Here is a 17,929-nt window from a genome sequence, read left to right on the forward strand (position 1 = left end):
TGTCTGCACAGGTAACCCAGGTAAAAAGGCGCGAATCTATTGTCTGCCGTTGCTGTGACGGCGGGGGAGGGGCCTGACGCAATGTACCCAGAACCCCCCGCAGCACTGCTTTGCATCATTCGGGCATTGCGATCTCAACCCATAATTCCAATGGGCGCCGGAGACTCCGGGAACTGTGGGATAGGTACCCATAGGTACCCATAGTGCAATGCGCCGGAAGTCGACGCTAGCCTCGGTACTGTGGACGCGGTCCGCCGACTTCATGCACTTAGAGCATTTTATGTGGGGACACACACAGTCGGCTGCATAAAACCGGTTTCTATAAAACCGGCTTCTATAAATCCGACCTAATTTTGTAGTGTAGACAAGCCCTCATAGACTTTAAGGTCAGAAGGGACCATTATGGTCATCTAGTCTAACCTCCCGCATGATGCAGGCCACAAAAGCTTACCCACCCACTTTCCTTTAACTCAGCTGTTGAAGTCTCCAGATCGTGATTTAAAGACTTCAAGTCGCAGAGAATCCTCCAGCTTGCGACCCCTGCCCCATGCTGCGGAGGAAGGCGAAAAACCTCCAGGGCCTCTGCCAATCTACCCTGGAGGAAAATTCCTTCCCGACCCCAAATATGGCGATCAGTAGAACCCCGAGCATACAGGCAAGATTCTCCAGCCGGACCCTCATTTTACCAGCGATGGCACGTTATTGCCCAATTGACTAAAATCACGTTATCCCATCAAACCATTCCCTCCATAAACTTATCTAGCCTAATCTTGAAGCCAGAGAGGTCTTTCGCCCCCACCGTTTCCCTCGGAAGGCTGTTCCAAAATTTCACCCCTCTGATGGTTAGAAACCTTCGTCTAATTTCAAGCCTAAACTTCCCCATGGCCAGTTTATATCCATTTGTTCTCGTGTCCACATTGGTACTGAGCTGAAATAATTCCTCTCCCTCCCTGGTATTTATCCCTCTGATATATTTAAAGAGAGCAATCATATCTCCCCTCAGCCTTCTTTTGGTTAGGCTAAACAAACCGAGCTCCTCGAGTCTCCTTTCATAGGAAAGGTTTTCCATTCCTCGGATCATCCTAGTGGCCCTTCTCTGTACCCGTTCCAGTTTGAGTTCATCCTTTTTAAACATAGGAGACCAGAACTGTACACAGTACTCCAAATGAGGTCTCACCAGCGCCTTGTATAACGGAAGCAGCACCTCCCTGTCCCTACTAGAAATACCTCGCCTAATGCATCCCAAGATCGCATTAGCTTTTTTCACAGCCACGTCACATTGCCGACTCATAGTCATCCTGCGGTCAACCAGGACTCTGAGGTCCTTCTCCTCCTCCGTCACTTCCAACCGATGCGTCCCCAGCTTATAAATAAAATTCTTGTTAGTCATCCCTAAATGCATCACCTTACACTTCTCACTGTTAAATTTCATCCTATTACTATTACTCCAATTTACAAGGTCATCCAAGTCTCCCTGCAGGATATCCCGATCCTTCTCCGAATTGGCAATACCTCCCAACTTTGTGTCATCCGCAAACTTTATCAGCCCACTCCTACATTCGGTTCCGAGGTCAGTAATAAATAGATTAAATAAAATCTGACCCAAAACCGAACCTTGAGGAACCCCACTGGTGACCTCCCTCCAACCTGACAGTTCACCTTTCAGTACTACCCGCTGCAGTCTACCCTTTAACCAGTTCTTTATCCACCTCTGGATTTTCATATCGATCCCCATCTTTTCCAATTTAACCAATAATTCCTCATGCGGTACCGTATCAAACGCTTTACTAAAATCCAGGTATATTAGATCCACCGCATTTCCTTTATCTAGAAAGTCTGTTACTTTCTCAAAGAAGGAGATCAGGTTGGTTTGGCACGATCTCCCTTTCGTAAACCCATGTTGTAATTTGTCCCAATTGCCATTCACCTCAAGGTCCTTAACTACTTTCTCCTTCAAAATTTTTTCCAAGACCTTGCATACTACAGATGTTAAACTAACAGGCCTGTAGTTACCCGGGTCACTTTTTTTCCCTTTCTTGAAAATAGGAACCACATTAGCTATCCTCCAGTCCAACGGTACCACCCCCGAGTTTACAGATTCATTAAAAATTATCGCTAAGGGGCTTGCAATTTCTGGCGCCAGTTCCTTCAATATTCTCGGATGAAGATCATCCGGTCCGCCCAATTTAGTCCCGTTTAGCTGTTCAAGTTTGGCTTCCACCTCCGATACGGTAATGTCAACCCCCCCTCCTTTATTCCCCTCTGTCCTGCTCCCTCTATTCCTAAGCCCTTCATTAGCCTTAGTAAAGACCGATGCAAAATATTCATTTAGATATTGTGCCATGCCTAGATTATCCTTAATCTCCACTCCATCTACATTCTTCAGCGGTCCCACTTCCTCTTTCTTTGTTTTTTTTCTATTTATATGGCTATAAAACCTCTTACTATTGGTTTTAATTCCCCTCGCAAGGTCCAACTCTACACGGCTTTTGGCCTTTCTCACTGCATCTCTACATGCTCTGACCTCAATATGGTAGGTCTCCTTGCTGATCCCTCCCCTCTTCCATTCTTTGTACGCTTTCTGTTTTTTTCTTAATTGCCCGTTTGAGACGCTCGCTCATCCAGCTAGGTCTAAATTTCCTGCCTACTAACCATTTTCCCCTTCTCGGGATACAGGCCTCGGACAGCTCGTGCAACTTCAACTTGAAATAATCCCAGGCGCCATCTGCCTTTAGATCCCTAAGTATGTTAGCCCAATCCACTTCCCTAAGTAGTTGCCTTAATTTATTAAAGTTGGCCTTTTTGAAATCGTAAACCTTAGTCACAGTTTTAATTCTGTTAATCCTTCCATTTAGTTTAAACTGAATTAGCTCATGGTCACTCGAGCCAAGGTTGTCCCCTACAACCATTTCCTCAACGAGGTCCTCACTACTCACCAGCACCAAATCTAAAATGGCATCCCCCCTCGTCGGTTCAGTTACTACTTGATGAAGGAATTCATCTGCTAGCACGTCTAGGAACATCTGAGCCCTATTATTGTTACTAGCATTTGTTCCCCAATCTATATCTGGGAAGTTAAAGTCCCCCATGATTACACAGCTCTTATTAGTTTTTACTTCCCTAAAAACATTAAATAGTTCTCTGTCTGCATCCAGGCTAGATCCTGGCGGTCTATAGCACACCCCAAGCACTATCCCAGGAGAGGCTCTAGTAGTTCTTTTACCCACTGTAATTATTGCCCAGACAGACTCCGTCTTATCCATTCCATCAGTTATTATTTCTTTACAGTTTACCTCATTATTGACATACAATGCCACTCCCCCACCTTTACCTTTTTTCCGGTCATTCCTAAACAGCACATACCCTTCCATACCTGTACTCCAGTCATGACTACCGTTCCACCACGTTTCGGTTATTCCTACGATATCCGGTTTCATTTCTTGGACCAGGAGCTCCAATTCCTCCATTTTGTTACCTAGGCTTCTTGCATTGGTGTATAAACATCTTACCGTATGCTGTTTATCCTTTCTCCCATTAGTTATGCAATTTGGTACGGACCCCGTACTGTCCATCCGCACCCTCCTTCTTATGTCCAATCCCTTTCCCCTACCTATATCTGTGCTTATCTCTTCACCCTCCTTTTCAGTGTTGGAATCTGGCGTGGAGATTAACTGGACATCTCCCAACCGTCTCCCCCAAATTCCTAGTTTAAAGCCCTTTTGATGAGATGAGCCAGCCTCCCTCCCAGAAGTCTATTTCCTTCCCTACTCAGGTGAAGTCCATCCCGTGAGAACAGCTGTCTGTCCCCGAAAGCCTCCCAGTGGCCATACATCCCAAAGCCCTCCTTATAGCACCACTCCCTTAGCCAGCTATTTATCCTCACAATTCTGTCTGCCCTTTGCTGTCCTTCTCTAGGAACAGGCAGAATCCCACTGAAGATAATCTGAGCCTCGACTTCCTTAAGCGTCTTCCCCAGCCTGGCATAATCTCCCTTGATTCTCTCTAGCGAGAACCTAGCCGTGTCATTCGTTCCTACGTGAAGGACGATCAAGGGGTTCTTACCTGCTCCTTTTAGGATCCTTTTCAACCGCAGGTCCACATCCCGTATCTTAGCGCCCGGTAGACAGCACACCCTTCTGTTTTCTGGGTCCGCCCTGGTCACAGGCCTGTCTAACCTCCTCAGTAAGGAGTCCAATCACATAAACCTGCCTTTGCCTGGTGACAGTGCGATCTACTAATCTATCCCCTGTTCCCTGTAGTCGTAACTCCTGTCTGTTTCTATTTTCCCTTATAGTCCCCCTAGTGCCATCCTGTATCCTCCCCGGGCTAAGTATTGATGCTGTCTCCATCAACTCCTCCCCTCTCTCTATTGGACTAGCCGCTCTTCTCTTCTTCCTCTGCCTCCCACCATCAGTTACCGCCTGCTGCCTCCCCTCTTCGTTATCCAAACACCCAAACCTGTTCCTGAGTTCTATTTCCCCCTCACTAGCCCTCCTTTTCCTTGGCCTGCTTCTCACGGTCACATGCTTCCACTGCTCTTGTTCTCCCCCCGACATTCCCCCCTCACAGACCATAGCCTCTGCTTCCACTTGTGCCCCTGAGCATTCCCCTTCCGCCACTCCCTGCCTTTGCTCCAGTAGCTGCTCGAATCCCCTTCTAAACTCTACCAGGGTATCTACCTGCATCTCCAAACCTTGGATCTTTTCTTCTAGCAGCTCTATTAGGCAGCATTTCATACAGACATACCTCTGTTCAGGCGCCCCTGCTAGAACCATGTACATACCGCAGCTGTCACATACAATCATCTGCATTGTGTCCCCCACCGCTAGGCTCATGGCTGCTATGGGGAAACAGAGCACACCGAACACCGCGCCCTCCTGCCTCCCCTTCCACCTCCCCCTGTAAACTCCCACTTAAACTCCCCTGTTAGCAGCCCTGTTTGCCGGCTCCTGGGTGCCGCTGCTCGCTGCTTGGGGTGCAGAATGGCAACAGCAGCAGCAAACCCTCAGGTCCGATCACATGCCAATGGGCACCACCGCCAGCCCCATGGACCATGGTGAAGTTAGCACAGCATCTGATCTCAGGGACGGGGCACCCACGGAGCCACCGCAGCTCATCCTGCCCTGCGCAGCTCCCCCGGGATGAGATGGATCGCTGCCAGCCCGGGGGAGAGACGCGCTCCCCAGCTAGGGTGACCAGATCCAGATGTCCTGATTTTATAGGGCCAGTCCCGATATTTGGGGCTTTGTCTTATATAGGCACCAATTACCCACACCTAGGGTGACCAGACAGCAAGTGTGAAAAATCAGGACAGGGGGTGGGGGGGGGGGGGCGGTAATAGGAGCCTATATAAGAAAAAGACCCAAAAATTGGGACTGTCCCTATAAAAGTGGGACATCTGCTCACCCTATCCCAACCCCCTGTCCTGATTTTTCACACATGCTATCTGGCTATCCCCAGCCCAGCCATGTGTGACCATTTCAATCCTGGCTGGCTGCCGAGGAAGTGAGTTACTTTCACTTTCATTCCTCAGCAGGCAGCCAGCCAGACTCCCCACCCCACCCAGCACCTCACCCAACCCAGCCCTGCCGGAGGGGAGGAGAGAGAGAGAAGGGTGCTCCTTGGGGGGGGGGAGAGAAAGGGGGAGTGCTCCGTTCGGTGGGGGCGGGGGAGAAGAATGGACATTATGGGGGACAACAAAGGATACTGGTGCCAGAGCTGCCGAGCCTGCCTCACCTCACGCTGGGGGAAAGAGTCACACTCACAGGTGAGTTCCTTCCCCCACCCCTCCCCTCCCCTTCCCAGAGACCCCAGCAGCCAATCCCCTCCCTCAGACTGTGCTGCATTCGGCACTCTCTAGGACCCAGCAGCCCTGCTGTTAAATGCTCCACTGCTTCCCGTCTGTCCGGGCTCCAGGCAGAGCGGTGCCCCCAGGTAGCGTGGTGCCCTAGGCGGCTGCCTGTTCTGCCTATGGCTAAGGACGGCCCTGCCAATGTGGTCCTCAGGCCAAAAAGTTTGCCCGCCCCTGCTCTACAGCATGAGCTAAAAGCCAACTGCCCGTTAGCTAAGACTGTAGAGCAGACTTTTTTCTCTCTCCCTCTTTTCTCCCCCACCCCCCACTAGATAGGCCAGAACACCACACCCAGAAGGGGTGTGGATTACATATGCAGCACAGCAGTCACACAATAGACTCTTGGAAATTTCAAAGATACCTTTGTGTTTGCAACTCACCACTGTAAATAACATCCTCTCCCCACCCAGGTACCTGAGCAGAGCTGGGCCCTCTGGCCGGATCTGGCCTTGTCACATGGTCAGAGCTGATCCAATTATGAGTTTGAGGTTGGAGTAAAACCTGAATATTAACCAAGGAAGGTGAATCAGAGCATGACTAGACTGCCTACTTCCCCCTCCCCTCTTTTGCTCTCTGGCAAATGCAGCACATTTGTGTAACAGGGTGAGCAGCGTCACTAGTCTCTCAGGGGACAGAAGAGTGCAAAAACCATGCTGTAGTGAGATTGTTGCAATCATGAATTCCACTGACATTCAGAAGGGGAAAGTAGCCATTGTTGGAGGTGGTCTGGTAAGAAACTCACCCTTATCTCTGTTGTGGTTTGATTGTGTTTGCTCAGAAGGGATCCAGGACTGTGGCATGGGATGAGAACAGACTGCCGGGCAAGTCATTCTTAGCAAGACCTGAAAATGTGAAGAGCTGTAGCAAAGTGATTGGTGTTTGGGTTGTGTAACTGGTCAGTTCAGGCCCAGCTTTCAGAGTGAAAATCATTGGGCAGGCTGCAGCTACCACTGATAAAACTGGGCTCCTCTGATCAAGGCAGCTGCCCCTGGGTGAGGTGTGATTGTTGGGAATAGCTGCTAGTGATAGTTGCAAGCGTTTGAAATGCAACCAGCTCTTTTGCCTGCTTGCTGCAGGATTTGCTTGTCTGTGCTTTGTAAACGAAGGGAATAACCCCTCAGCTGGTGAGTTTAAACCTCACTGCTACTTTTTAGCCCTCTGCCTTCATTAAGGCACCGGCTCTTTTCGAAGAAGCCTGGAAGCTAGAATGGGTTCAGTGGAGCTACTGCTGGGGGCAGTGCCTAGCGTGTTTGTGCAGACAGGACTTTGCACCACATGCATTGCTGTGTTCGCTGGGTCGCACCTTTCTACGGGGGAGCTGAGTGAGAGGCTGTTGAAGAACATCTTTTAGGCAGAAAGAGCTTGTGAACGAGTAACACACTAGGGTGAGACAAGTGCCAGGATTGGGCGTGAAAAGCCACACTTGCCGCACAGTGTCCCTGCCATTTTCCCAGAGGAAATTCCCTGCCTGGGACTCGGTGGACGTGTGTTGCTGACACCTGGCAGTGCAACATTTGGCAGTCCCTGGTCTGCCTCACAAGTGCTGGGGATAAACTTTTGCCATCACAGGCCCCTTTTCTGCATCGCAGCTGAACTCTAGGAGGCCGCACAGGCCATGTTCTGGCTCCTCAGAAAGCTTTACACAGCGTTACACCTCAGGACTGTTGTCTGACTGTAAGTGTTAGTCACAGCTCCCAGTCAGCCTCATGCAAAGGGAACAAACTTCCAACCGAATACAACCCAGAATCGTGTCAGCAGGATTTGGAGTGTTGCCTAAATAACATTTAAACAACAATAACAGGGACTCGACTGTTTCCTTACACAGACCTCCACCCCTTTGCAGCTGTTACAGATGTTTCAGCCTAACATTTACCCTTCTGCCTGGATTGCTGAACTCCCCTGGCCCACCCTTGGAATGGGGGTGACAATGAATGTATTGGCAGGGGGATTCTGCAGGAACTCTCACCCCATGTCTTTCCATTGCCTGCCCAGAAATTAATCCTGCCCCCCATCCCCCCCAGTGCTCCTCCTGGGGTTCTTCACCCCCCCCCCAAGCCTGTACTGCAGCAGAGTCCCCTCTCCCCCCTTCAGGACTGACGATGGGGGGGGGCAGCTCCAGGGACTCTTTGTCCCCCCTCTGCCCCTACTAGGTGGTGTGCAGGAGGATGGAGGGAGGAGCAGAAGACACATCCCATCCCCATTGCTCACAGGAGGGTGGGGAGGGAAGTGGGGCTGCCCTGAGCTGCTGGCTCTTCGCTTCCCCCCTCCCCTCCTGTAAGAATGGCTTTGGGTGGAGAGAGAACTCTTCCTACAGCAACTCTGATTGGTTGCTCTGCTCCAGGAGGCAGGGCAGTGGGGCAGGTGGCCAATCAGAGGAAGTATTTCCCCCCATGCAGGGCTCATATTTGCTACAGAGCTGGAGCCTCTCACATCATCACCAGATGGTTCCAGCCCCAGCCAATCCTGTCGCTGCTGAAGCCTCAGGAGAGCAGGGAACAGGGTGGTGGGCCATCCTATCTGAGTTGCAGTGCCCTGCCCTCTGCATGTGTGCAAACCTCCCCCCCCCACGTAGCCTCCCACTTCACTCCACCCCTGACCCTCCCCCCCCCTGTCCTCCTATTTCCCCCCGCCCCTCCCCCCGTCCAAAGAATAGTGGCACTAATGTGCATTTCGTGCCATCACACAAGTCACTCTGCTGGTGCATTCCTTCCCCCACGCTGGGTCTCTCCGGTCTAGTTAGATGGTATCATCGGTTGTTTCCTTGTGCTCCCCCAATCTGTCTGTATCCATGTGTTGTCTCTTGTCTTATACACATCTTGGGCACATTGTGCATATCTTGGGACAGGGACTGCCTTTGTTCTGCACTGGTGCAGCACCTAGCACAGTGGGTGGCCTGGTCCAGGACTAGAGCCCCTACATGACAGTAATACAAAGAAAGAAATAACAATAATAATAATAATATGCATCCGAAGAAGTGGGTTGTAGCCCACGAAAGCTTATGCTCTAATAAATTTGTTAGTCTCTAAGGTGCCACAAGTACTCCTGTTATTTTTGCGGATACAGACTAACACGGCTGCTACTCTGAAACCAATAATAATAATGAAATTCATGTCTCCTCCCTGCTATTGATCTCCCTTTTCCTTGAACTTAAAATCAAATGCTGTAGGATAACGTACGTGGGGGACAGTAGCATGAAGGCAGATTTGACATGTTTGCCGGATCTTTGCTCCTTGACTAGCCAAGTCAGTGGAACAGAGCCCTGTAACAAAGGGTCCGGGTTGTCTTCTGGCATGGATTTGTAGCAGACCTTGTGGAAAATGATGATGGATATGCAGAAAACAAGGGCAGCAGCTGTGGACGCTTCCCAGGTTGTTAGGCACCTCTCCACCATCTGCCTTTCGCATGAAGCAGTCTTGTCTGTGCCTGCCAGGGCTCAGTGCCCTGAAACCACCAGCCTCTGGCAGCATAGCACAGCCTTCCAGGCCTCCGCAGGCCTTGCTCTCCGTCCAGGTAGTGACGGGCACACGCCAATGCCTGAATACGTGGCAGTGTCCAGCTCCTTATCCACTGCACACTCACTGAATGACCAGGCCTGCTGTTCCCAAAGGAACAGGACATGCCAATTTGTGAGCTTCAATTCAGGACCAGCACTTTGCTTAACACACTGGCACTGAGATATATTTGTAGTGGAAATCAAGACTACGTTTATTATCAAAGACTAGAGACTCAAGTGATAGTGAGTAAGAATATTGGCAACAAAGGGTTATGTATGAAACAAATCACAACATGCTTTTTAAAGACTAGACGTAACTAACGAGTTACTCTCTTGTCTAAAAAAGCTTATCACACCCAAAGTTCTCTCCAGCGTTTCCAACCAAGTCTGGCTGAGCCCCCATTTTCATGAAGCAAAGTCACTGGCCTTTTACTTTCTCAGTGAAGGATGCCAGCATGTCTTCTTTGCCTCACAAATATAGTGGAGCCAACCTCTGATGTGCAGCTCTAGACAGGGCTCTCTCTCCCCCACACCTGCTGTTTTTCTCTTCCTGTTAGTTTCTCTTCTTGACGTCCCCTCAATCCTTCATTTGCATGCAGTCCAGACTGGTGATACAAGACTCATAGTGAATGAGACAATACTCCGTCTACATATAAACTGATAGCCGGAACCATCTCTTGTCTGACAGAGAAACTGTTTTTCACCTTTGCTGTGACCAGTACCTTGATACAGACTTTAAGAACATATTTTCAGTATCAATGTATGATTCCTTATCTAGTATCTGCACATACATTTCTTGATGCTATTCATAACCAATGTGACTCCGGCTTTCACTTGAGATCATTCTTTGGTGAACAGGAATGTACATGGCAGACGCAGGAAATTCCTGTAACCGCTCTGCATGCTTTTGCCAGTTGGCCTTAAGAGGTTCTTAGGTCACAGCAACAGTCAAAAGCATGGTGTATGGGCAATATACGATCTAGATTTGCCTTTGTAGCACTTTGAGCATCTAGGCAAAGTTAGCCAGTCATAGGTTCCCTGGAGTCAGTTTACAAGAGAAACCCCCTAAATTCTCTCACGGTAGGTAAACAGGGGCTTGACAATTGGTGCAAACTCCAGCTTGCCCTTGCCTACATGTAGAAGTCAGCACTGGTGCAGTTACACTGCTTGCTGAATCAGGGGTGTGTGCCTGAGTGTAGACAAGGCCTAAATTTCAGTGCAACTTAGTGTGAAGGGATCTTTGACCACCGAGTCCTAGCTACCCTGTATGCATGTTAGGGATTCTAGGGCACCTTTCCTAGGAGAAGAGGTCTCTCGGGTACATGGTCAAGATGCCCCATTTCCTGCTGAGCTGTGTACCAGTTGGTTGTCACCGTCCTCTCTATAAGAAGCTGCCTGTCAGTGATGCTGCATGTTTACAATTGCAAAGCACATTCAGAGTCTCTGCAAGGAAATTGTTCTATAACTGTAACGTATTTCTGTAACTCTCTTGTAGGTGGGTGCTTTAAATGTCTGTTTCTTTGCAAGAAGAGGGTTCCAAGTTGATATGTATGAAGCCAGAGAAGGTGAGCCCCATCTTACGATAATTACACTATTAATAATCTGATCACTTCTTTATTTCCACCACCTCCTAAAAGGGAGTGAGGTGGGGAGGGGAAAGGAATGTTATGGGTAAAGACTGTGGAACAAACAGAATCTGAAAATGTGTCTTTAGAATATTTCCTTTGCTTTCACTCTGAACATGCGTGATTGAAATGCTAGCATTTACTCCGCAATGTGCCTTTCCGAATGTGCAAGTAACATGATGAACCCAGCTGTCAGAACTGTGGCACTTACAGGTGCCCTTCTTTTTATGCACCTATTGTAAGGCTGATTTGAACACCCAAGTTTGACAAATTGGGCTCCTTACAGGATGTGTATCTTGATGCAGAAGCTGTACCAGAACACTGGCAGTGAATGATTGATTAACGCTGTAGAATTATTTGCTGACTCTCTGGGTTTGTCAAGGCTGAAGGTCGTGCAAGGTTTGAATACTCCATTCCCCTCATTCCCAATGCTATGTGGAGAAAGAGCTGCAAGAGGCACAGATGCTGCAAGAGGAAGTTATTGCACCCAGGGCTTGTGTTTAACTTTTAAAGGTAACAAGTCCTCTAACAAGTTTTCACTAAGGACAAGGCTAATTGTAATGGTGTCTAAAGTCTTATATACACAAAGCATCAGGAAAAGAGGATATGCTCATACGAGTGAATGAATACCCGGTACTGCTGAGTCAGTTTCTCAACTACAGCAGTGAGCCGACTAAGGGCTGGTCCACACTAACCCCCCACTTCGAACTAAGATACGCAACTTCAGCTACGTTATTCACGTAGCTGAAGTCGAACTATCTTAGTTCGAACTTACCGCGGGTCCACACGCGGCAGGCAGGCTCCCCCGTCGACTCCGCGTACTCCTCGTGGAGCAGGAGTACCAGCGTCGACGGCGAGCACTTCCGGGATCGATTTATCGCATCTAGACAAGACGCGATAAATCGATCCCAGAAGATCGATTGCTTACCTCCGGGTCCGGCGGTAAGTATAGACGTACCCTTAGTCTTTGCACTTCCAAGAGCTAACCTGGGATCTTCCTAGAGGCTCACAGATGTGCTATAACCCATACATGCATCTAACTGATTGGCAAAAGACCAGCTAATATTAGAGGGATATGGATAAAACCCTGTTTTTTGCAATTCCTGGCAGTACTGCCTCAGCTGATGGTGTAACATAAGGTAAGCTGCAGTAAATAGCGCCACAATGCATACCCTCTTCCTTGGAGATGTTATGAGCACCCCAGGTATATTTTTGCTGAGGAAGAGGACCCCTCTTCCCCCAGAGGCAAACACATGCACTACCTTGGTTCATTTCCAAAAAATTGCAAAGATTACTGGTTACTTAAAAGCCATTAAGCAAAACTAAGGGTACGTCTACGCTACCTGCCGGATCGGTGGGTAGCGATCAATCCCCAATCGCTCTGCCATCGACTCCTGTACTCCACCACGGCGAGAGGCGGAAGCGGAGTCGACGGAGGAGCGGCGGCAGTCAACCCTGCGCCGTGAGGAAGTGAGGGAAGTCGACCTAAGATACGTCGACTTCAGATACACTAGTCTCGTTTTCCTCCCCCCACCCACCCAATGTAGACCAGGCGTAGGAAAGTGGAGTATGGTTACACCATACCTTTTGCTAATGGACACCTATAATAGTATATAGTGCTAAAGGCATTCAGAATAGACTGAAAAAATAAACACGTGTGATATTTATTGGCTTGGGTTCTCCTGTACCAGGAACTAGAAGTTGACTTAAAAATCACGTCTGATGGGACTCCATTACATGCTGCTGATGCTGTTCTGCTTCTCCTTTAAAACAAAGAGTCCAGGTCAGCTGAATAGTCATACGTCTTCACGAAGCTTGCTACTGAGCATAAATCGTCTTACCAGGGCAGTTTCAGGCTCCAATGGAGCTACTCACAGCACCACCCCCAGTACTGAATGTTTGCAGGATTACACCCTTAGGTTGCAAAAGCACCCTCGGTTTGTCTCCTCCTTGTCCAAGTTAACATTGTGCATGTTCCAGAACCACTTCTCTGCAAATGGACTCTGCTCATGGTGGACAAGGCTTGCCGCAAGTCAGGGCGAGGCAGCTTGGCAGTTACCTGGGGAAGCTTGCACAGCCCTTGCTCCTGCTGTCCCTAGCTCAAACCTAATGCTCTGCAGACCTGTAGGTGGAATGGTGCCAACTTCCCAGGAGGAACTAATGTACGGTCTCTCTGTCACAGTGAGGGGACCGCCATTGTGCTGGGTAACCTCAACGTGCACAGAAGTGACACCAAGCAGATGTTAGCATTCGGTCTCCAGCTCACCTGAAACCATAGTAGTCGTGTAGGGTGCTCCAGACAAACACATTCAGCTAGGCATGCTTCAGTCTGGGGGTGAACACTGAAGACACCACAAAGGTTTAACCAGCACCTAATCCAGGCAAAGATCAGGGGCTCGTCCGTCCAGAGGAGTTAGTAAAGCTGGTTTGTCTCCCAGAGCTTTTGCTGTCATAGGACATGCTGGAAACTAAGTGCGCAGCTACGAGGCCAAGATGCTAATGGGTTGGTAAAAACACAGAACCACCTGATGGGCCCTACCACTGATGGGCCCCCAATTGCCCCTGTGTTCCCAGACTGCCTGAGAACATCACTGACAGAGGATTAGGATGCTGGGGGTGCCAAACCCGTTCCTCAGCAGCACGAAGACTGTGCACAGAGCTGTACCTCTTTGGTAAAAGACTTTGAAAGGCCTTCCACACTCAGCCCTGAGCTGTTCTGCACAGTGATCTGGCTAGCCATCCCAGCCTGCATATTTCAGCTGGTGGAGCCAAGCGCTGATGGCGGGAAGAGCTCTCGGTATGCTTCGCTGAAAACTCTGAGACAGAGATTCCCCCAGTGTGCATTCAACCAAAGAGGAAGTGAGTCTGGTTTGGTTTGGTTCCCCTTGCTTTATCCATGCTGATCAGCCACCCTTACAAACAGCTAACCAAGCCTCTGTAACAGGGCCGCCCCGGGGGGGGCAAGTGGGGCAATTTGCCCCGGGCACCGCAGGGGCCCCTACGAGAATATACTATTCTATAGTGTTGCAACTTTTTTTTATAGAAGGGGGCCCCCGAAATTGCTTTGCCCCAGGCCCCCTGAATCCTCTGGGCGGCCCTGCTCTGTAATACTGTTTCTTTTTGCTGCACAGCTGGGCCGGGGCCAGTGGCTCCTTCCCCTCAGCATTCAATCACAGTCTAGTGTCCTGCCCACCTGTCACCTCCTAAGCTCTTCCAATGGACTCTTTCCAAATGCTGCCTTGACTGGCTCGTCTCCAGCTCCCTTTGGGGTCCCTTTCAGCATGGCTTCTGCCCTAGGCAGGCCTCAGAGCCCACTCTCCACAACTCTGCCCATCTCCCTGAGCTAGGGGCAGGAGAGCTGCCGCCCGCTCCCACAGGGCTGGGAGCAGCAAGATGCTCATTGGCTGCTCTCAGCTCTGCTGGCATAAGCTGAATTGCAGAGGAAATGGACACACTGAATGCAGCATAAAAGAGAACTTGGTTTTTACATCCAGGGTTGCATGTTTCCACGTTACTCGGCTCCAGCCACAGCTGTGGAGGGAGCGTCCATCCGCTTCTGTAAGAGCCGACAACACACACAAAGGTGGTTTACCGCTAACAGTGCAGCTGTCAAAAAATAACCGTTCAAATAGATTCAAAGCAATGACTGAATTGACTCACTCCGGGGTGTGCTGGGCTGGTGCTGCGGTCTGGGAGCACCTTGGGTACCTCGCTCAAGCACCAGCACACACAAGAAAAACAAGCGAGCAATGTCACTGACTTGAAGTAACAGCTACACTCGTGAAGCAAAGCCAACCCCAAATCTTTGTCGCACCCTCTTTGGCCCTCCAGCATCGCTGAACTGCCACCCTCAGAGAGCCAAGGTCACAGACTGGGGTGGGGGGGGGGTACTCTGGTTCCTCAGTGGGAGAATCAAGAGGATAGTTCACTGTAAAAACAGGCCTCTACTGACCAGCTCCACTCAGTCAACCTCCGTCTGGAGCCATTGGGACCTGGGCCAAGCATGGGCTGCAGGATTGGTCTCACCTCACACAGCAGCGTGAAACGTGCATGCTTTAAGAGCTTGATCCGAAGCTCATTGAAGTGATGAGGAGTCTTTCCATTGCCTGGGACCAGGCCCCTGGAGTCTGCGTCTGCTGCCTTACTCATGCCCAGTGGCCCTTTGTCCTGAGAGTAACGCCATGGGGCTAGTCCTGGGGTAAGGTCCTGCTCAGCCGGCATCAAGGGGGCAAGGTCAGGTCCTTAGTAGGCTACGTACTTGCCCTCCAGGAAGCGAGGAGTGTGCCAGAGTCTCCCTGGGGAAGGGTGGGGGAAGGTGCCACTGGGCTGGGAGGCAGAAAGCGTGCTTGAGGCCAGTCTCCTGCCATGGCGTAGCCGCCTCAGGTCCCATGCGCATGTCTGCGGGATGGCGTTGGAGCTGCCACTGGCGGGAAGTGTTCGTGCTGCTGCAGGAACCTCAGTCTGGTGAAGCTGTGTGTGAATAAACTCCTGGTCTCGTCGGAGGCTAGCGTAAGGCTTTGCTGAGGCTCCTGCCTGGCCAGCCGTATGCCCCGTGCACAGCCTTTCCTCTGCGCACGAGCCAGGGCCGCACAAGGGACAAACTGCAGCTGCTGTTTCCTTTCAGATTGCCGCGTCGCCAGAGCTGCTCGCGGCAGGAGCATCAACTTGGCGCTGTCTCACAGAGGACGCCAGGCCCTCAAGGCCATTGGGATGGAAGAGCAGGTAGTCTCACTGCCTCCCTCGAGTATTGTTAAGCGAATGCCTGATGACCTCATTTCGGTTGCTGTCTGGCTGGGAGCAGCTCGAAGCCCTAGGGACAGGCCATAGCCGTGCTTCTCCCTAACGTTACCCGGGAGATGTGAATACACCAAAGCTGTTCACTGGCACGGCCTCCTGAGATCATCACCACGTCTCCTGCATGCCAGGCGCCTGGCGCTCCTCTGCTGGTCCCATTTCCCCAGGAGCAGGCGTGTGCTGAGGCCATGCAGCTGGCACTCTGCTGTCGGGCCAGGGGACCTAGAGAGAGAGCACTTGCTCTTCACGGCAGCCCAGAGCCCTAGGAGGAGTAAGGATGGGGGGAGGGCAAGTATGATGTCAGTGGAAGCATCATCCGTAGTAAGCCAGGTGGGGGCATTGGTACCAGGGAGCAGAACCGTGGGGCTGATTTTCAGGTCTAGGCCCCCAGACAGCCAGGGATAGAGCTGAATTTTCCCATATATCCTCAGCCCAGGGCCTGCTGCAAAGGCCATGGAAATCGGAGCCTTTCCAGAGACCTCACTGGGCTTTGGCTCAGGCCCGCAGCATGCCATGAGCTTTGCACAGCCCGCTTGAGTGGGGTCTAGCTGCAGCTGCTCAGGCTTGTGCCGCTTCAGATCCGAGGGGAGACTAAAGCCCAGATCATGCACAGCTTGTATCCCAGCGCAGCCCCTTGGCTCGGATTCCCACACAGGCACTGGGAGCTTTACAGACCTTTTCGAGCCAAACCAACTTGCCTGGGATTTTTATTAGAAGGAGCCGGCAGCTAATTGTCTCAGTGAGATGCAGCAGTTTTATAGCGTAGCACACACATTGCCAGGGCCAGATTAGGGATCCCTGACTCGCTGGGCCTAGGTCCCACTGGACTTAATGGGCTTCAGGGAGTCACACACTGGCCTCTCAGCCTCGGTATCGGAGCTGAAGGTAATGGAGATCTCTTCCCTTTTGATTTCAGATTGTGGCCAAAGGCATCCCCATGCGGGCCAGGAGGATACACAAGCCCTCAGGAAACACATATTCCATCCCCTATGGAACAAAGAGCCAGGTATTTTCCTTCCACAGCTGCCCTGGGGGGAGGGACCTTTGTTTACGTTCACTGGACAGGTGTTACAGCACTGTGTAATGGTCAGGGATTGCATCCAGCCTGTGTGGATGAAAGGATGCCCTGGGGAGTGAGTGAACAGTAATTATGCACAAAACCTTCCTTATCCCCCTCTCTGCATTTTCCATTGCACCCTGTCTTGCTGGGGGTGCGCTCTGAGCCCTCAGGGAAGGGACTGTACACCTTCGGCACCATAATGATGGAACAAAGTACATATTTTGGCTGTTTTGCCTTTAGTGCAAAATATATCCTGTGGCCAAGGGACATTGTAACGTTTTTTGCGACCGTAAAACACAAATATTTTAACTTCTCTGGGTCCTCACAAAAACTGTCCCCATGGTTTGATTCTCACAATCCAACTGTGAAAACATGGCTTCAATTTCCTATGCCTTGCGATCCCCCCCGGTGGGCCCACCCCATTCCCATCTCCTCTCAGCCACCAGCCCTGACACCCAGTCTTTCTGCTCCACCACATTCTTTCTCCCTGCGTTCCCCACATGCAGTCTCCCTGCCTCACCCAGCATTCCCTTCCCCCAGCCCTGCTGCCCCCTCCACTTCCCCCCATAGCAAAGAGAGCACTGCTGGACGACTGTGTACAGTTCGGGGGCTCACATCCTAAAACAGCTTGAAAAACTGGAGAAGGTTCAGAGCCTTGTCTCGTCGTCAGCGAGACAGCTCATGTGTTTACAGGTAAGGACCCATGTCAGTGTTTGCAGGACTGCTGCCTATCATGTCATCCTTCTAATATTTTGTGCAAAAAGTGCTTCAGAAATACTCACTTCCTAAAACTGTTTTCCTGCAGTACATTCTCTCTGTGGACAGAGCAAATTTAAACCAAGAGCTGCTAACGGGTAAGTGTCCTGGCCTTTTTTGAGTGCTCCTAGCCCGTTTTCACTTTGTCCTACCTAAGGGAATCTAGGGTTGGATCAAGGATTTAAAGTAGGGCTGTCAAGTGATTAAAAAAATTAATCGCGATTAATTGTGCAATTAAAAATATTAATTATGATCAATAGCACAATTAATCACGCTGTTAAACAATAATAGAATACAATTTATTTAAATATTTTGGATGTTTTCTACATTTTCAAATATTACAAAAATTA

At 50.3% G+C, this 17,929-nt stretch overlaps 1 protein-coding gene across 1 annotated transcript in view; it reads left to right on the forward strand.

The window, feature by feature from the left end:
• Positions 1 to 6,526: 6,526 nt before the first annotated feature.
• Positions 6,527 to 17,929, forward strand: part of KMO (kynurenine 3-monooxygenase) — a 42,384-nt gene continuing 30,981 nt past the window's right edge. Inside the window, exons 1-5 of the mRNA XM_065413611.1 lie at positions 6,527 to 6,580; positions 10,840 to 10,909; positions 15,594 to 15,691; positions 16,680 to 16,769; positions 17,629 to 17,677. Of these exons, the coding sequence (XP_065269683.1) occupies positions 6,527 to 6,580; positions 10,840 to 10,909; positions 15,594 to 15,691; positions 16,680 to 16,769; positions 17,629 to 17,677 (361 nt within the window). The remainder of the gene's footprint in view (positions 6,581 to 10,839; positions 10,910 to 15,593; positions 15,692 to 16,679; positions 16,770 to 17,628; positions 17,678 to 17,929) is intronic.

This window comes from Emys orbicularis, chromosome 11, assembly GCF_028017835.1.
Source record: "Emys orbicularis isolate rEmyOrb1 chromosome 11, rEmyOrb1.hap1, whole genome shotgun sequence".
Taxonomy (NCBI): domain Eukaryota; kingdom Metazoa; phylum Chordata; order Testudines; family Emydidae; genus Emys; species Emys orbicularis.